At 53.5% G+C, this 20,173-nt stretch overlaps 1 protein-coding gene across 1 annotated transcript; it reads right to left on the minus strand.

The window, feature by feature from the left end:
- Window positions 1-1,490: 1,490 nt before the first annotated feature.
- Window positions 1,491-18,424, minus strand: BMF (Bcl2 modifying factor). Its single transcript, XM_082842825.1, has 4 exons — window positions 18,344-18,424; window positions 15,874-16,170; window positions 14,179-14,339; window positions 1,491-1,776 (listed from the first exon to the last, which is right to left on the minus strand). Exons 2-4 carry the CDS (start codon window positions 16,163-16,165, stop codon window positions 1,675-1,677), a joined length of 555 nt encoding a protein of 184 aa, XP_082698951.1. The 5' UTR covers window positions 16,166-16,170; window positions 18,344-18,424; the 3' UTR covers window positions 1,491-1,674.
- Window positions 18,425-20,173: the final 1,749 nt, after the last annotated feature.

Raw genomic sequence — 20,173 nt, forward strand, 5'->3', positions numbered from 1 at the left:
AAGCAGACACAGCCCTACACTAGGGCATACAGCTTAGTGAGCAGAGCACGGGCTGGATTCTAGCTTCCATTACCTTCCTCTGCAGGTGGCCTTGTGCAGTGAACAACCTGCCTGACCGTACATCAGGAAGATCAATGTGTCCTTCGACGGTAACAAAGACCTCCTCGCTGCAGAATTAGAGGAGCTTGGGCTCGTTCAGATTTGAGAGTCTACTCAGGACTCCTCCAATTTCCTTGGGTAGCCCTGGGGTCTTCTCTGCCCAGGGAAGCCATCTTTTCCTTGGGCCTTGCTTCACCGTTAGCACCAATGTTAACTTTTCTCACATATGCAAAAATGATAATTTAATTTCTAGGTTAACAGATTCCCTGTGTCTTTTCAGATTCCCTGTGTCTGCTCTCAGAGCTGCCAGACTGGCTGCTTTAAATTCTCTCCATTAGTGCCACAGCAGGGAGAGAAGGGAAGAAGTTCAGAGGCATCTGTGATCCTGCTGAGTTCCAGAGCAGGCCTTTCTGGCCTGGCTGGAAGCTGAAGGAAGACAGGAAGTGTGTACCCAGCTTTGACAGTTCTGCACTCTAATCACTGTCTGTTACTCTAAAAGACACATTTCAGCTGACAAAGCCGCTGTGCTGGCTTCTTCCTGTATCCCACTAGGTGTGAGAAAGGAATGGGGATAAAAGGGAGGAGGTATGTGGTTTCCAAGGAAACCAAGGGGTCTGGGTTCCTCAAGGCTGACTCTTAGAGGTGGGATGGCTGCCTCGTTTCCCAGAGCCACCGCAATGCAATCCTGTCCCTTCCGGTGCTAGAGCGCTGCTATGGGGGGTGGGACGCCGTCTGTTGGCCGGGTCTTTCAAAACAAGAGCTGACTAAGGCACAAGCTGCTGGCTACAGCACACTGACTGGCTACTTGGCTCATCCATGGTTGACACCCAGACAGTCCCAGGCAGCCAGAGGGGGCAGTGGTTCTGCACCTCAGGACCAATCCCGGGGCTTCCGAGTAGGACCAAGTCAGACATGAGGCCTACCCAGAAGTTTGGTTCATTTTTGCGGCACATTTGAGGGGTCCATGGAGAAACCCAACCCTCCCTGAGGTCTGCTGGAGATGACAGGGGCTGGGCGAGAATCCCTGAGCCCTTGGGGTGGGCAATGGCTGGGCCCAAGGAGAACCCAGACGCGGAGCTGGCTGACCGACCAAGTGAAGTTGCCACACGCAGCTGGAAAGGCCCCGTCTGAGGCCCTGGTGGGTTAAAGCAGTGTGACCCGTCGGATCTGGGCCCCATCCACAGTGGAAGGCTGATAGGTTTGGTGGAACCAGGAGTCTAATCCAGTCTCCTATTTCTTAAATAAGTTCCTGTGGGAAAACTACAGTCCACTCGCCGGAGCACATCACTACCTGGTTGTCTTCAACCACTGACGACCGAAGGATCTACTTGTCCGAGCCCTTGGGAGGTCCCACATCACAGACACACCAGCCTCTACTTCAACAGTGTTTGACAAAGGGCCCCATTCCTGGTCGAGGCCCTGAACTGGGAAAGAGGTCCCGTTTGGGTATGTCTTATGTACACAGAGAGAAATTTTTAAAATAAAAACACAAAACAACAACAACTTCACAAGACACAGTGTCAGTCCTCGCCGATGTCCTTCCGTGGTGCCCCATGTGAAGAGGGCAGCCCAGCCTCACCTGGGGCCCGCCCCATTCCTGTTCTCATCTCCATTCAAAGCGAGGTTGTGCAGAAAGAGGAGGATCTGCCACCACACGCGATTTCGGTTCTGCTGGTGCTGAAAGGAAAACAAAACAAAACAACGTAACTCCTAAACGCAGCCTTAGACGACTCCTTATCATTTCCAGTCAAAGTTCAGATCCACACGTCTTGGGGAGGCACTTTAATGCCATCAGGACAGCAAACTGGGGGAGTTGGGGGAGGGACGAAAGAAGTGGGGATGAGGGGGAGATAGTTGAGTTCTCCAAATACAATTGCAGTGTGAACATTAAAAAGAAAAGACCAGGCTCTTTATGCACGGTGCACAAGAGGATTAAACTTTTTCCCCTGCTTGCAGGATTTTCCAAAGTTTAGCCAAGTGCTGCTTTTAATCAGATTGGCTCCTGAGCCCCGCAAACCTCAGCTGCATGAACAACAAACTTTCTTCAGAAAGAAAGAGAAGAAGTGCCCCCCTCTCTCCCCCAGCTCCAAAGTAACACAGAAAACAAGGGGGAAAAGCGGGCGAGCCTCCATCTGCAAGTGATTTGACACTGTGAAGGTCAAAGGGTTAATCTTCCATTTAAACCACACTGCTGAGGCAGCAAAAATCTGATTTCATCCAGTGCAAACACGCACACACACAGACACACACACAGACACACACACACACTTGTGCGCCCGCCCTCTCTCCCTTCCCAGCATCTCCAGCTCCGTGCTGCCCTTTTTATAGCTGCTCTTGACAGTAAGCCATAAATAATCCCTCTTGGAGCGCTTTCCTACTGACTGGAGCCAATTAAACGTTAAGCAAGAACATACTTGAAAACAAAACAAAAACAAAGAATGCACACTACTCTCTGGAGGTTATCCCAGGTCCTACTGTCAGGCAGAGAAGCTGGGGGCAAAGGTCAGCGGTCAGTGGCTCACAGGATTGTGGCTGGTGCCCCGCCCACACAGGTACCATTTCCCAGGGGCCAGCAGAGGTCCGAAGGGCACTGAGGGGTGCTGGAAGAGGCGGTCTTTGTTCTCTCTTTATCTGCCAGGGCAGGAGGACTAGGCTGGGGCCCTCTCCACGGGGTTCTCAGTGGACAGGGGAATAAGAACCTAGTGTGCGAAAAAGGAACCAGCACAGAGGCTGGACTTGGATTGCCGCAGTGGCCCAGGCAGCAAGCACGCTTATGTGAAGTATGTGTGTGTGTGTGTGTGTGTGTGTGTGTGCGTGTGCGTGTGCACGCGCGCGCACGCACGTGTGTAGGGGATCTGGAGCCCCTGCTGCCTTTAACTACAGCCCAGGCCCCCACCAGGCAGCTCCTAGTCAGAGAAGAAGAGGCTAGAGCAAGTCAGTGGCAGAGCTGGAAATTGAGCCCAGGGCTCCTGGATTCCCAGAGCTTTGCAGGGACATCTCGCCCTGGCCTCCCTGACCTGTCCCCAGGCAACTGTGCAGGAACCTCGCCGCCAGGTTCCCTGTCACCCTGCCTGAGGCCACAAAGAGAGGAGAGATGTCAACTGAGGGTGACCTCAGGGCCCTGTCAGGTATTCCCCCCATCCCATACCTGTAGCAATAGCATTCCTCTTTCCCCTGCAGAAGGGGAGACTGGAAAACAACCCAGAAAGTGGGAGGCACGGCTCCTGCTTGGAGGGGAAGGGAAATCGGGGTATGCCACAGCGGAGGCCTGGCAGACTGCGACTGGGGAGACGGATGGCTTCCTCATGTTTTGTAAACAAAGGCAAGTAAAAAGAGGACACACACCCGGCTTAACAAAATCTGGTTAGGGTAAAGCAGCATGAAAATGGACTCAGCTGCAAACCTGAAGACTCAGGCCTGCCTGCAGCAGCTGGGCACAGCACCCCCTCCTTCTGCTTCCCCTCCCCAGCTGCTACCCAGGACAGGTGCAAAGGTCATAGGGTGGAATACGAGGAAAATCCAGGAAAAGACTGGTCTCTGGGGAGGCCGGTCTGCTGGAATTCCGAGGCTCCTCGGGTGCCTGTTTGAAAAGGCCAAGTAACAATAACAACCATGATCCTAACAGTAACTGTAAATCGAGCGTGTCAGGTTCTGTGTTTTACATCCTTGCTTCTCAAAATGTGGTCCACGGACCAGCAGCTTCAGCATCAGCTGGGAGCTTATTAGAAATGTAGACCTACTGAATCAGAATGCACATTTTTAACAAGATGCCCAGGTGACTTTAAGACACATTAGAGTATGAGAAGGACTGGTCTATACACATTAAACCCCTTTGGTCCTCTCAACAACCCTATGACGCAGGTATGTATTATCATGCCCATTTTACAGATGAGATCATTCAAAGAGTTAGGGAACTTGGCCACATAGCTAGTAAGTGGCGGGGACTGGGCTAAATCCAGACCACCTGGCCCTAGGGCAATGTCCTTACCCATTACTACTATGCTCCAAGCGCCACCATATACCTTTCTTTACACCCAAGCAGACCCTCCAACCCCCCCTTCTCTAAATCGTCTCAAAACAGCTCAAGGGCCAAGGAAGGGAGATCACAACTCGATCATTTGGGGCCTGGACCAATCCCATCCCTGTATGCTTCAGTTTCTCCCCACATTCCCCTCATGGAGGCCACCTGCTGCCTGGGTAACTTCCTGGGCCCTGAGGTCTCTGGGGATGAGGCAAGGAAGCATCCTTACTCCAATCATTGTGGGTGCTGGGGACCTAGACGCAGTCGTGGGCCAGACAGTGCTGTCAGACTGGAAGGCTGAGGTCTTGCTGGGAGACACAGACAGGCCTAGGTGCACACAGGCCCAGCCTCAGGAAGGACCTAGGTTCTGTGCCTCTGCCTGGGATAGGCCTCTGGGCTCCTGAATCATCCAGGAAGGCACTCCGGGCAGTGGGTGGCTCCCCGGGCCAGGAATCAGAGGACCTGGTAGGCTGGGGTCTCCCACCAGCCTGACTCTCCTTATAGGTGAAGTGCAGGTGTGGTATTAGACCAGTGGTTCCCACACCCGACTGCATCACAGAATCTACTGAGGTGCTATTGTAAATACAGAGTCCCCAGGTCCCACCCAGACCAACTGGGGCAGAATCTTCAGGGAAGGGGCCCAGGAATTTGTGTATTGAACATGCTCCCTGAGTGACAGTTTTTAAAAATCAGTTTTTTTTAAAAATCAATTTTTAAAAATTGTCTATTTTAGTCATAAAAGTAATGTAGAAAAATTGGAAAATACAAGAAATTAGAGAGGAGAAAATAAAATCACTCATGATCCTATAGCCTAGAAGAAAACATTTCATGATTTGGTATTTTCTTTAGTCTCTTTCCCTCCCTCCCACCAAAGTAATGACTTGGCCAACCCGGAGGTAAATCCTGCCCAGGTGCTTCTGAGGCAGCCAGGCCACAGACAGGCATTTGGAAACCACTGGGGTGCTTTCCAACCCTAAGGTTTGGTGATTCGGAGTTTGTCATCCACAGTTACCTTGAGGACTGTAACTCAGAGCTCCAACAACTGAATCCAGTCATCCTGGCGGAGGGTCTGGGTGGGCCTGGAGAACAGGCTGCCTAGTACAGGGTCAAGCTGGCTGCCTTGGCAGCCGTGCGACCAGCAAGAACAGGGCCTGGGAAACCACCTCTGCCCCAGCGACCCTTTCTGTGAGCACAAGCAATGCCACACATACCCCAGTCAGCCTTCTCCTGCCACAGGGCAGCCCCCAGAAGGCCCTTTTTTGAAAGGAAACCAAATTGCCACATAGCAAGAGAATCAAAGAATGCCTTGATTTTTGAGGATCAACAATAAATAAAATATTTTTTAAAAAATTAAACAGAAGTGCCTGACTGGAAAGGAAAGAAAAAGGTCTTGAAGGGAGGCCAGGGAGAGAAACAGTTAAGAAGAAAGGAAATCAACCTTCACCGAACAGGACGAGGTACACAAAGACACCGAAACACCAGAGCACATGGATCCTTCCAGGAGAGGGTGTGGGGGAGAAGGGGAGAAGGAAGGGGGAGCCAGGAACAGGTACGCTTGGCCTCTGACTCTCAGGCACCTGGCACAGTACCCAGTGCATAGACTGAGATCAGTGGGTACAAACCCCTGGCGCAAGGCTCAGCTCTCCCAGGCTGGCTTGGGACCCCTCAAAGTTTGGGAACCTGCAAAGAATGGGGGTTCCCAGAATGCATAGCCAGGGTAACCCCAGGGGTAGGAGACTGGGGTTCAGGAGATAGGAAGCTGATGGGAATTTAAGCTTACACCAGAGCTCTCAAATTCAGAGCCGAGACGGTAGGACCAAGACGTGGAAGGAAAGAATAGAGGTGAACGCCCCAAGGGAAGGGGCCCTAACGTGGTGGATAAAAAATATTCTCTTCAGTTAGGAGAGCACGACCAGGCATGAGAGATCTAGGGTTCTTCCTTCAGTCCCACTTTCCTTCTGTGGTCAGGGGATGGAGGCAGTCAGTTGACAAGTGTCTGAGTCACTCCCCCTGTGCACAAGGCACTGTAACTGAACACCCGGATCATTCGTCCTGGATAACAGGGAACACGTAGGGCACATAGTAGGTATTCAACAAGCACGCTGGACTGACTATAGAAAAGTCAGCCTTGCAAGATAACCCACTTGTCTGAAGCCAGGAACAACTGATGTCTGGCCAGGTCTAAAGATGTACTTGATGTGATAGGATCAGCCTCTTGCCTAGAGAGGCCCAACTAGTAAAAGGCTTTTTTTTTTTTTTAAAGAGCTGGCTGTGGTGTCTGACAAGGTTGGATTACACAAATCAAACTCTGTTTCATCCCACATGGCCTCTGCCCTAAGCACAAAGAGTGTTCCCTGCCCTCCCCAGATAAGAATCTCCCTCTGTCTCTCCCCCTTCGGACCCAATTCACACCCTCTGGGGACTCTGTGTGTCACCAGTGTACCAGATGCTCCAGCAAGAGTTAATTCACCCCCAAAGAATTCGAGGAAGGAGCAAAGGTACACTGTAGCCCTGATTTAAAAGAAACTAACACACAAAATGCAAACTTACCAAACAGATAGCAATTTATATCGTCACATACTTAAAATGCTTTCCTATTGTCTCTTTTGCTCCTCGCAAAGGTCTGGGACATAGGAAGGGCAGGTATTATTTTCAATCCCATTTTACAGATGGGGAAGCAAAGGTTCAGAAAAGTTACCCCAAGCAAGTTGGTTGGGAGAGGGTGATTCAAACCCCTGACTTCTGACTCCAGGGCTACGTTCTTTCACTAAAATATTACAGTGTGTTTATTCACATTATGAAAATGGTATTAACTGTTCAAAGAGAATCCCCACCTAACTGCTCCCCTAGTATGTTTAAAGAAATTGTTTCCAGGGCTTCCCTGGTGGTGCAGTGGTTGAGAGTCCGCCTGCCGACGCAAGGGACACGGGTTCGTGCCCCGGTCCGGGAAGATCCCACATGCCGCGGAGCGGCTGGGCCCGTGAGCCATGGCCGCTGTGCCTGCGCGTCCGGAGCCCGTGCTCCGCAACGGGAGAGGCCACAACAGTGAGAGGCCCGCGTACCGCAAAAAAAAAAGAAAAAAAAAAAAGAAAGAAATTGTTTCCAGATCATTATTTAGTAAGGATACTGTGGACCAGAAAAAAAATAAACCTTTCGAGGCAGAGCTAACTGAAGATCAAACAGAAATGAAGCTAAAACTGGCCTGAAATGATAACTTCAGATCATTTTCTGAAACCATGCTCAGTTTCCTTAAAATGCAGAGTTGTATCTACCCTGCTTTACAGGGAGTTACACTCTCTGTAAAGTGCCGTTTTCCTACCTCACCTCTTCCCTTTCCCCCATCAACTCTAAACCCGCCACAGCGAGGCTGAAGGACAAAGCCTTGCTGTTGAGAACAGGAACACAGAGCTAAGGAAGACTTCAGCAAAATTCCACAGAAAAGAAGTTGGGAAGATGTTTGTTTGATTCAGCAAACTTTTATCAGGTACCCAACTGAGCTAAGAGTTATGAGGCACAAAAACGAGCAAGCTGTAAGGCTTGTCCTCGATTATTTCACAGTCTGAAGGGGGGAAAAGCAAGAATGCAGATCTCAGTTTTACAGGAGGCAGAGCCAGCGTCGGGCAGCCAGTGGGAGCTCCATCAGATTCTCACCTTCCGGGCTGCGTTTGCTGAGGAGCAGGGGTGCGTAATGGGGAGACCATTGTTTTAGGATCAATCAGATGTGCATGGCTCCCAGCTCAGCCACTTACCGTGTAACATGGGCATGTTATCCCACTTCTCTGAGCCCCAGCTTCCAATAAAATGGGGATAATGGGGTCTCGAAGTACAAGGTTGCTGTGATGATTAAATGAGAAAAGTATATGTAAAGCATCGAGGCGGTGGCTGCCCTAGGCAGCTCCCCACTCCCTGGTGAGGACAAGGGAAACCTGGGCCCGACTGCGCTTTGCTGAGCAGTTCCCTCAACACCCTCAGCTCAAAGCACCCGCCCCAGGAGCGCTATCTTCTAGGCAGGCTCATGAAGTCCTGAGGAAATCCCTGACTTTGCACTGTGAGATGGGCCATGGCAGCCAGAGGCAGCCGGGCTCAGAATTCTAGGCTGCCAAGCTGGGCAAGGGATTCTGAGACCCACGGGGCAGTCCCTTCGGCCCCGTTGGCCCACTGTCCCAGACTGCTTTTGACCTAGACACCTGAGGAATGAGCAACGTGGCAACACAGAAAAGGAAAAATAATCCTCCTTGACAAGAGCTTCCTCAGCCCAGCCAGCAGCGCTAACAGGAGGTTGAAGCCACCAGCTGCCACCACAGAAACACCAATCACTTCTCCCAGGAAGAAAGGGCAGCCTGGGGCTGGCTGAGTCGAAGACAGGAGGGCTTCCTCTAACATAGGTGGAAGCCACCGGCTTCAGCCACTGGGGGTGCGGGGATAGGGTTGTGTTTGCCACCCATATCCCCAGAGCCATGGGCTGCACCTCCATGGCCTGGAGGTGGGAAGGACTGAGGCCCTTACCCAGCTTCCCCCAGGTGGGTCTGTCTCCCCCAGTCTGAGAACAGCCCCATCAAACTAATGGGCAACTTCTTAAGAAATCAGGGGGGAAGAGGGGTATGTGTGCTCTGGTCAAAAGTGAGGAAGAGGGCTTCCCTGGTGGCGCAGTGGTTGAGAGTCCGCCTGCCGATGCAGGGGACACGGGTTCGAGCCCCGGTCCAGGAGGATCCCACATGCCGCGGAGCGGCTGGGCCCGTGAGCCATGGCCGCTGGGCCTGCGCGACCGGAGCCCGTGCTCTGCAATGGGAGAGGCCACAACAGTGAGAGGCCCGTGTACCGCAAAAAAAAAAAAAAGTGAGGGAGAGAGGGGACTGAGGAGGGGGCTGGTCTGTTGTGGGTCTACAGGACGTTGGAGAAGGATCCCCCCACGGCTCCAACTCCCAACCTGGGGCCTTTGCAGCTGGCTGTTCTCGTCCCACCCAGGACCAGTCCCTGGACAGGACAAGCAAGCTGAGCACAGAAGGCCGGACCCTCCTCCTCACCGCGCACACCGGCTCTTCTTGTACTGGTCATGGAACATGCCCTCTTGGTTGCCAGACTTGGATTAAAAGGCAAACAAGATGTTTTTCTTTATCCCTCTTTTCTAGAACCTCCCCCAAAGTCCTCCCTCCCATCACCACCCCCTCCAAGAAGAAAAAAAAAAAAAAACCAAAGCCAACCCCATCCCCATGGCTTGCCTTGGTGGGGAGGGAATGAACTGTCCGGAACTACAAGGCCCTTCTCCTGGAAGAGAGAGCAGTCAGGTGCAGGGTTGTGTGGAGAACTCAGCTCTACTCAGCCACGCTGATGACTCAGAAGCTAAATATAGTGAGCGATATAAACAGAGCCAGCCACAGAGCAAACACAGGGCCCCCAAGCCCTGGCCCTGGCTCTCACGCACAGCGCTCTCCACAGCCCCTCCCCAAGGCTCACTCTTCCCCAGGCAATGTCCCAGGGGGACCTTCCACTCCAGGGACAGAGGCTGGCTCCATAGGGACCCTTCTCACTCTAGGGAGAATCTCTGGGGCTCCCGCCCAGGGCTGTCCCATCTAGAGCCTGAACAACTTTATTAGCTATAGTCTGAGCTCCAGAAAACCACTCACCAACAAGGAGAGCATCCCAAAGGGTCAGGAAGTAGTTAGGAGCTCCCTGAACAAAGGATCCAGGCTGCTGGCGGAGAGGCCACTAGTTAATAAACCATGTAAACACCACCTTGGGTACAACTTCCAAAAGAACTCCCAAAGAACAAAATCCTAAGATCATCTTTTAACCCATTTTCAAGTGTTAAACTGTCCACGCATTAATAGTTATACATATTACAATTTCCAAAGGGCTTTCACATCAACTCTACAAGATGAGTATGAAAAATCGAGGCTCGGAGAAGTTAAATGACTTGCCTGTGAACACAGAACTCATAAGTGACAGAGCTGGGATTTGAACTCCAATTTGTCTCTAAGTCCAGGATCCTTTCTGTGATCTTGCAACTAAAGATGGTTTCAACTGAGTGGCTGAAATTTTTCTCAGATGTCATTTTCCAGAAAGTCTAATTACTATTCAGGGAATTTCCAAATCTGATTGTTCTGAATGGAGCCACTCCTGGTCCAAGTGAAAAAGCCACTTCCAACACGAAGCATTCCAATAATCCTGTAGCTTTACTCACACAACTGTCTACAGTAGCCACTTTTTCCTTTTTTCTTTTTTTTGGGGGATTCTTGGCTTCTTAACATTGCCCGGAAACATCCCACAACTTTCAAGATGGCTCCATTGGGACAGGAGACTCTCCTAAGGGGATGGGACACCAGCTTCTGTCCCCTCTTCGGCTCATGGCGGAGGAGACCACGGCAGGTGGAATGGAGAGAAGCTGGGACTCACCTTCTGGCCAGAGCATCCCTTGAGCTCAGGGAGGAAGCAAACCTGTACTGCCATCTTCCCTGTAGAAGCTGGGCAAACAAGAAACACCAGGGCCCTCTCACAGAGCCAAGGTCAAGGTAGGCCACCGTCAGCAGACCACCAGAGGTCACCTGCTACGGCTGGGCAGCTCACAGAAGATCAAGGAGGAGAATCTTTCACTCCTGACCCAGGCAGAGGAAGTTGGGGGTGTGTGACCAGGTTTGGAAAGGCTTTTACCTCCATTCACTCTGCTTCAAAGTCTCTTGCTGCTTTGGAGACCCAAAGCGCTGACAGCAAGCACCTCACTGGCACTGATCTTCTGCTTCCAATTCCTTGCCCAGAGAAACCACCCTAAACAGGTGGCTGACCTGAACTTGGGTAGCCAGGCTAGAGCTCCATCCAGCAAGCTCCTTGAGAAACACGCTGGGAGGGCTAATGGCCCACAAAAACCAGCACCAGGGGGAATTTGGTTCATGTTGCATCTAGAGTCATGCTGATGCACTCACTTTGCCATAAAGCCATCCTACAACACACTACCATTATCACACCCTTCCCTGTGCTCCACATCTCCCAGGGAGAAGGCTTCCTCTCATACAGAAAAAGAGTAACTGAGGTCCCTAACCAGGGACAAAAGGCAGGAGTTCACATTCCCTACAGGAGTCGGGAACCCACGGCCATGGTCTGGCCCTGGGACACCAATCCCAGACCTGAGGAGAGAGGAGATGGCCAGGCTCCTTCAACCTTCTTACTGCCTTTTGGGTTGTCTTTCTTGGTTATTTAAACTCAGCCCACAGTGATGGAGATTGACCACTATTCTCCTAGGAGAAACGTACAAGGCCAAGACCCACAAGTGAACAGCTTTGACGCTGATTTCTCTGGACAGGGTAGGTAGAAGGGAGCTCACGGGAGGCAGCTCTGCTCAGGGACCAACTGGACAGGTGGGGTGGGAAATGCACTGTGAACTGACAAGAACAAATGTGGGGGACAATCAGGATTATAGACAGAAAGAAGAAAACAAGCATTAAAGAATACCTACTGTGTGCCTGGAACTCTCGTAGGTATTTTCTCACTGAATCTTCACGATCAGATTCTCTGGCATTAGGTCTAATTTACAGAAGAGGAAACAGGCTCTGCCAGAGACTTCCCGGTGGCTAGTAGGCAGCAGAGCTGGCATTCAAACCTGGGCCTTCTGACTTTGTATCTGAAGCCTAGAGACTTAACCCTAAATTACTTCCATCCCAGTGCCTCAGTCTCCTTGTCTGCAAAGATGAGGGGAAGGAATAGGGAAAGAAGATGAAGGATAAGAATGTAAGAGTGACAACAGTATCGTGTAGATACGAAATATTTAGACATTAGTTTATATCATAATCAAGTTCAGAAATGACTCATTTCTTAAAACTAGCTGCTAAAAGGTCCTACACGTGCCAGCTCTCCATCTGCCCATAGCCATTACCCCAGCCCTTCCCACAGGATGAGCTCCTAGGGAAGTGAGCAGGGACAGCAGGGAGGAGGGGGCTAAAAGCAAGAAGACTCCAGTGGACAAAAAGCCTGGCTCTTTGCAATGGAAAGTTTGGGGAAACCAGCTCTTGGCTAGAAAGGCCTCGTTGGACAGCCTCCTGCCACTGCACGGTAGGAGTAGGTAGCTGGCAGGATGGTGAGGGGCCCAGGGAAGTCAGGAACCAGTAGGAGGTGAGGTGCAGAGCAGGGGAGACTCTCCTCCAGTTCTCCACTGCCTCTGCCCCTCCTCCTCCCCAGCTGGAAGGCTCTGGCTAAGAGGACAGCACCTTGTATGGAGTTGAACCAGGCCTTCAAAGAGACAGCCCTGGACGGGGGTCAATGATGGCAAGCAGCAAAGAACACGGTCAGACCTGGGATCAGGGCCAGTTTCTCCTGTGCGGAACTGAGTCAGGAAGAAAGGGCCCTGGGCTGAGTTCTGGTCCTGTGCCAGGGCTCAGCTGGGCAAGGGAGGCCTCCCAGCCTGCTCCCAAGCCCACAGGGGCTCACCCGTGGATGGCTGAACATTCTGGAAAAGAACTGTTGAGAGAGATCAGGGCTATTGGGAACGCAGAAAACTGCCTCCCAGATAGTTCTCCAGATGAGCCTGGGAGACCCACAGTCACCGTGTCCTCTATCAGCTGCAGCCCCGGGACCGGAAGCTGCGAGCTCAGGCCAACCACAGGCCTACACAACCAGGGCAGAGTGAATGGACAGGAAGAAGGCCAAGAGGCAGAAATCAAGAGTGCATCCACACATGGACTGCAGGGGAAACTCTAAGGCAAGTCTCCACAGAAAAATCAAAGGAGCGAATTAGGGGCTAGAGCTTGGAACCAGAGGAGGTGGCTAGGCTGCCTTATTATCTAAGCATAGGGCCACCCTCCCTTCCTGAGGGCCTGGGAGAGCCACCAGGACCAGGTACAGCCCCAAGTTTCCCTAAGAACCCCTTGGCAGGGGCACTCACCATATCTAACCCCAGATGGCCTGTTCTCAGGAAATCCAAAGTCAATTTCTCTTCCCCCTGGTGCTCGCCAAGTCAAACCTTCTATTACCAATAGCTGTCCTCTGGTCACCTGAAGTTCCCCATCTAACCTCAGGGTCTGCCCAATCATGGTGGATTATTTATTCTCTTGATTTCCTGATATACAGTCAGATATAGACTTACACATGCGCGCACACACACACACACACACACACACATACGCGCACACAGCTGACTGGGCCACGGACACTGTCCCACAGGTAGCGAATGTGTTCACTTCCAGGTGGTGTGGCTTCGCTTCAGCAGTGGTTGTACTAGCAGGGATCCAGCCTCAGGCTCCTCTCCCCACCTTGGCAGCCATCCAGAAAGTCAGCCCAGAGAGGAAGGGTTAAGTGCCCGGGGGCGGCCCAGACAGCGGCTGCAGAGCAGGGCAGCCTCCAGCCCATGGCACGTAGGGCTCCTCCAGCACGAGCCCGCCAGCCGCCGCCTTTGTTGATGGGCTCTGCCGCATGCTCCACTGACACGCGATGCTCCGCCCTGGCGGGGCTGGTGCCAGGCTGCCGGCCAAGCGCCCGGCCCGGCCGAGCGCCCGGCCGCTGGTCTGGAGAGACTCTGAGGTACACACTCCAGAGTCCCAGGCCCCGGTTCCCAGGCAGAGACAATGAGAAGCGGCCTCCCCAGCTGGAAAGTGTCAGGTTACAACCGGTTCCACCACTTTCCCCAACTCAGGCCCATCCCCGGCCTTGGTTACCCACTTTACACTGCACCGCAGCCAGGCACCCCCCCCCCGACTGTCCAGTCTTCCTCAGCACCCTGAAAATCTTCCCCTTAGGTCTGTAAGGAACCATCTCCCACCCCTGGCCTCAAGAAGAGAGAGTCTGTCAATCAAGGCTGCAGAAAGCTATCCCATCCCCTGGGAGGGATCGTAGCATCTCCCTGGAGCCTGAGCTGAGAGTGGGCAGATAAACAACTTGTATCTCAGAGGTGAGGGCAAGAGTGCTCATCCAGTCAGGCCCATCCAGTCCACGAGAATCACAATAGCATGAGGCCAAAACTCTGGGACCTTATCCTTGGGGCCTGGCAGAGACAGAGCTGCTGAGGCAGGCCCCAGCCCCCCAGCCCCAGCAGACGCACCCCCTCCCCCCCCCAGCCAAAAGTCCCCCATGCCTACTTGCTGCATATGAAGCCGATGGAACTGGTCTGCAATGCGCTGAAGTTTTCGGGCAATCTGTACCTCTGCTCGATGTTGCCACTGCCCTTCAGCGGGCTGCTCACCAAGAGGCAAGCCTGCAGGGAAACCGGCAGGGAGGGGGAGCCGGTAGCCGGCATTGCCTGCAAAGACAGAGGGCCCACATCTCAGCATGCTTCACAGCTGCCCCATCCTCCCCATGCCTGCCACTCCTGGCCGAGACCTGGGGCCAAGGGTAGACCCTAGTGTGGGAAAGGAGAGGAACTTAGTCTGCCTTTAGCAGGGCACTCTGCCAAACGTGGACAGCCTGACTTGTTTGCCGCCCAAGAGTGTGAAAGCTGCTGTTGGAGAAGAGAAGGGAATAGTCCCAGCCTTGCCTTCAGTCCTCCATTCACCGGCAGTGCCATGGCAGAGGTAATAGGTGTGGGTGAGCTTGCCAACCTTCTGTCCTTATTTACCCAGCTACGCTTGACCACAGTTTATTATTTATTACCCTCATACAGTAGTAGCAGGCTGAAGCTCTTCTCTGGAAAAGCACTGGAGGCAGCTCTCCAGAGTTCCTGGGTTGAGCAAAGCAAGGGGACAGAGAACGAGAAAGGCAAAAAAGTATCTTCGCTTTTTAGTGCAGCAGAGGAAGGCTGGTCTCAGGCCCTGAAGCTCTGGGCAGTGGCACAAAAAAATACGGAGAGAGGACTCCTCTGAACCACAGATTAGCCAAGTGTCTTTCTGGAGGCAGCCCCAGGCCAGACCTCTAGACCTGAGCTCCTCACTTACCAAGAGCTGCCACTAGGGGCGCCCGCCGGCCTGCTCCCGTCTTTCCCTCTTCCCCGCCTGCCTTATCTATCTTCTCAGACTCCTGCCAGGACTACTTTGCCAGAATTGTCCTATAGGGCAGCTCCCCCTGGGAATAACTGCAGCGTCTCCTCAATCTGCTCCGTCAGACACAGCAAGATAGCCTCCAAACCTCGGCCCTCTCTCCAGAAGCTTTGTGCTAAATGAAGAAAACAGACTGAGTGTCTAACCCTGCCCTTTTGCCAGAGGAAGGCAGATTGCTCATAAAACCAACCACTGAAGCCCACAAATGAAGGGGTCTTGTCTGATTGAGCCTTGGAAACAGCCCCTTTGCTGGCATTGAGCCCAGGCAGGCCCAACCTCTTTCTCCAGTTCCCCTTCCAAGCACAGAAAGTCCCAAGTGACAGCTGGGGGCCACCTTCTGCCTTCAGGAACCTACCCTCCCAGAACAGGCTGGGTTTTTCCCTTCAGGGTTAACAGCGAGTCACAGATCCCCCAGCCTTCCCCACGCAGCGTTAGCCACTGTACAGAAGGTACATCACTATCACTACACAAAGGGCTGGGCCACACAACAGGCCACAGGATGTAAAGGCCGAGACCCAGGTACCCTTCTTCCAACCCAAGGAGACACCATGGACCCAAAGATCCTTCCAGAAAGGGACAAAAGAGCAGAAAGAATGGCAAGGCAATCTGCCCTGCTTGGGGCCTGCGGAGCACAGGTGAGGAGCAGTAACAAGCAGAGAAGCAGCAGGTGAGAGCTGAAGAATCGATAGCCCTTGCTGCTCAATTTGGGGAAGGAAATAGCAAAGCACAGGTTTGGGGAGGGAAAGTCCCCTCTTTTCCCCCAGTCTCTAAGGGAGGAGTCCTGAGGCTAAGAGCACTCACCATAAAAGAGTCGCTGGGGTTCCTCAGTCACCCCACAAGGCAGCATGACACCCTGGCTTGGGGAGGCTGGACTGAGAGTCTGGGTAGCCTTGTCTTCCTGGCTGGTGGGTCGAAGCCCAGGGCCACAGCAGTGCGTGAGAGGGAAGAGCTGCAGACGGCTGAGGGGGCAGTCCAGCTGGCTCTGGGCAAACAGGTCAGCAGAGAGCAAGCTCCCGGGCTGGGTCCCCGGCTCCCCATCCTCTGGCTGGAACACATCATCCTCCAGCTCCTCCACACACTGGGGTGGCTCCATCTCCCCTGTTAGGGTGCAATGCAGGCATCCGGGAGGCTGCCCCCACCCAGGCTATACCTGGAAGGACTGCCCTCCCCTTCCTTCTCTCCTGCTCCCCCTTCTTACGTGGAGAAGTGGGGTCAGGTACTGACGCCAGACAACCCTAGAGCTAAAGCACTGCCAAGGGTGACACTGCCCCCTCATGTGGGCTGCCTCGCAGTTCTGAGACTCTCCACGCTTCTTCCCTGGGCCCACTCAGAACCACCTTCCCTCCCCTCGGCCTCTTCTTCTAACCCAGGCTGGTCACGGTCATGCAGTTTGACTGCTATCGACTCTGAGCCATAGAGGGGTATGATCAGCTGCTACAAGCATGCAGGGTACCTGGAGAAATGTCAACAAGACAAGCCTCTATGAGTCGCTGTGGGAGGGCAGAGGGCGCTGTGACTGGCTGTACACACAGTGCTCACAACACACACACGCACACTCACTCACCGGCCTGAGGAGTAACCACCAAACTCTCATCTCACTCTGAGCTGAGCTCCGGGCTCAGCAGCAAAAAACAAAAGCCAGCAGTCCTAGGGTGGCCAGGTTCCCTCCAAACCTGCTAAGCCCTACCCAAGACCCTAGTCTCCACCCCCTGCTTGCTCAACACAACAAACAGGCTGAACGATGTGGTAAGAGCGTGTCCTGGGAGAGAGAGCGGAGAAAAACCCAGGTTAGTCATTGCAGCTGCCCTCTCAGCAGAGTACAGCTGTCTGCCCACCACAGCTTAGCCTAGAGGGGAGGTCCAGCATCCAGCAAAGCGGCCAGCCTACCCCAGCTCAGTCTACTCACTAGTCTCCACAACTTCAAATCTTCCCCCACAGCCTACCACTCCAGCCAGCGCTGAACCTGAGATTCGTACAACCTGCCTCACAGAAGGAAGTGAAATTTAGCCCTCTGTCTGTGACCTCACTCGCCGCCTAAACTCCTCAGGTTGTTGACATGAGTTTCTTGCTGATAAAGAAGTTCCACTTGCTCCACCCGATGGCTCTTGGAAGTCTGAGCGTGGAGCCACGCAGCATCTTGAGCTCCCAAGCCAACCCCTTATACACACACCAGGAACCCCTTAGGGTCCCTGAGGCAGCCAGAAAAGCAACCACCTGAATGGTTAAGGATACAGAGAGACAGTGTTTGTCATTGCCAGAGTCAATTAGAGGTCCCCTGGGAATTCTGTCTCCCAGTCTCTCGCCTTTGAAGAACAAGCCAAATGGTCTGTGGGTTGGTAAAGTATTTAAGGAAGCTCAGTTAAATTCAGAAATCTTGGCTTTCTCAAATGCGAGCTCTCTCTGAAGTGCTTGCTTCAACCGTCCCTCCATCCCATCCTGTCCTTGAGCTATCTATGGTCCCTATCCTGCCCTCTTCCCTGGACAGCGAGGAGATGCCCGCTTGGATGGCAAAACAGGCACATGGTATTCTTTGGACAGTGTTTCCCAAAGGGGAGTGAGAGAACTACACTTTATCAGTACCAGGAAACAAGGTTTCCCGCTGAAAGGGCCAAGTGCTGTCCTGCCAGTCACCTGGCAGGGGCTCCCCTCCTGCCCTTCCACCTCCTCTCTGCAAGTTGGCAATCCCAACCTAAGATGGGGCCCTCCAAAGCCAATCACAGTCAGGAGTCATTGTCTTGGGTTTTCCTTTGAAGCCTATCACCTCCCCCACCCGCTCCCAGCAAAGCCCCAAATTCCACCCTTGCCTGGACTGGACAGTGGGGGAGGTGCAGCCAGAGGGTGTGGCTCTGCAAGCCTGAGGGGGACCCTTCCCACTATCCACAGGAACTGCAGGTGGCTCTTCTGCAGGTGGGAGCCTCTGGACAGGTGCTGGACAAGGTCAAGTGTAAACTGAGATACAGTAAAGAGACCTTCTTCTCCCCTTCCCCTGAGCTGAAGAGGTGGTGTGCAAACGGGCAGGAGAAGGGCACTTCCTAAGTGCACTACCAGGGAAGTCTTTATTCCTAGCAAGGGGATCTAAAGCCTGCTGGAGCCGTCCCAGCCCTTAAGGACTCTAACAGGGATGCTGAACTCAGGCTCCTTCTCCTAGGAGAAGCAGTAGCTAGACATTCTGAACCTCGACGAGGGCTAAAATCTGAGAACGCACACATACATACACACACACACACACACACACACACACACTCACGCACTCACACAACACACAGCAGACCTGGGTGACTCCAGGAGAGAATCTCGGCCTCCGAGTCGTGATGCCAGGGCTCCGCGCCAGGGTCCAGCGTGATGAGCACTCGGGGGCTTGGCGCCCAAACTCAGTTGGGAAGGAGGGAAAAAGCCCGGCTGTTAAGGAGAGGAGCCTTCAGACTCCGCAGGGATGCAGGACGTCCCACAACTCCCTGCCCTACCCCAAAGTCAGATCCAGAGGCCGGGCCATTCTCGAGCGCCCAGGTCTGCTCAGCAGTGCACCGCAGGTTCCCCTGCCCACCTGGACCCAACTCCTTGGAGTCTCAAATGCTACTACCCCCACGTTCCTTCGTGGAGCAGCGCACTTAGATGTGGGTTTTGTACCCCGTTCCCATACCCCAGCGCCCCAGTCCATGGTCACTCTAGACGCCCGCAGCCCAACCCTTCCCGGGCCCCCACGCGCAGCGCGATCCTCTCCCCACTTCCCCAAGGAGGTGCGATCCAACACCGCCCGGCCCCCTGCCGCCCGGGCGCTCACCGGGCTGCGGCGGAAGGCGGGAGGCGGGAGGCGCAGGCAGGGGCGGCGGCGGCGGCGGCAGGCGGGCTAGCGCGGGTGGAGGCCACTCTGCACCGCGCGGTATTGTTTCCAAAATACGCCCGCTCGGGGCATCCCGCAAACAGCTGATGAGGCCCCGCCTCTGGCGCGTCACACCGACGGCTGGCCAATGGCGAGTGGAACCCCAAGTCCCGGGCTGGGCGGCTGCCAGGGACGGTCACGAATGTACGAACCTTCCCTTGGAAACACTGCAAGGGGCCGAGCCAAATTCCGACCTCCTGCAGAAACGCAATTGGAGCGCCGTCGCCCACGCAGGTTCGGTTCCTAAAGCCGGCTCGGAAAGCACTCGAGAGCCCTTGAGTCCTCCCTATTAGGAGGGAGACAGGGGGCGCCAAAGTGACTTTTGTCTTCTCTTTCAAGGGGCCGAATAATTTTGGCGCGTCCAGAAAGGGAGTGGAAGAGGAGGAAGCGGGGAGTGGCAAAGCATCCTCCTGGCTGCTGGGCAGGTCAGGAGAAAGCTCCAGCCCCAAAGCTGTAGGAAGGTTGAGAACACGTGTGTCTGACATTGTTACCGAGTAACATTCAGATCAAACACATACAAAGGGACCCTCATGTCCTCTTCTTGACTGGGTGTGGATAGTCAACATTAACATCTGGCCGAGGAGAGGAGAGATCAAGAATGCAGGGGCTGCTTGGGCAGTTGACACGCGTCCTGTTCATGGCAGCACCCAGAGATGGTTCTGGGGCTGCAAGGAAAGCAACGTGTCCTGCAGACCGCAAACTATCAGCAAGGGAGTCTCTGGGCTATTTCATAAACATTTATTGAGCACCTACATTGTGCCAGCTACTGGTGCCTGCCCTGGTGCCTGCCCTCAGGGAGCGTATAACCTACCTAGAGAAGTAGACCGGAAAATAATGGAAAGCAACATGAAATGTGTTAATGCCAGGGATAACGGCTGCTGGGAGTGCAGAAAAATTCAGAATGCAGACTGGGGAAGGTTTCAGGGAGGTGGCTTTTGACTTGGACCTTGAAGGATGGGGCAAATTTTCAATCAGGAAAGCCAGATAAAATAGCCAAGACCTAGCTTGAGCAGGATAAAGAGCTGAACTGGAAAACTTGTCCAGGGAGCAAGGGCAGGCTGGAGGACAGGATCATTGGGTACACACCCGGATTGAGGAAGGGTGGGCATGGGCAGGGAGGTTCAGATCAGATTACAGAAGTGTCCCTGGAATGGCAGGCTGGGGAGTCTGCGTTTTATTCCGGAGGCAAAGGGGAGACAGCAAAGATTTTATAGAAGATGA

Source organism: Leucopleurus acutus (assembly GCF_964270905.1).
Source record: "Leucopleurus acutus genome assembly, chromosome: 1".
In the NCBI taxonomy this organism is placed as follows: Eukaryota; Metazoa; Chordata; class Mammalia; order Artiodactyla; family Delphinidae; genus Leucopleurus; species Leucopleurus acutus.

Excerpts from the sequence above, each read along its gene's own strand:
- BMF (XM_082842825.1), bottom strand. The coding sequence starts at position 16,165 with ATGGAGCCACCCCAGTGTGTGGAGGAGCTGGAGGATGATGTGTTCCAG. Across the intron at positions 14,340-15,873 it reads ACCCCAGCGACTCTTTTATG|GCAATGCCGGCTACCGGCTC; the intron begins GTGAGTGCTCTT and ends CTGTCTTTGCAG. Across the intron at positions 1,777-14,178 it reads ATCGGCTTCATATGCAGCAA|CACCAGCAGAACCGAAATCG; the intron begins GTAGGCATGGGG and ends TTTTCCTTTCAG.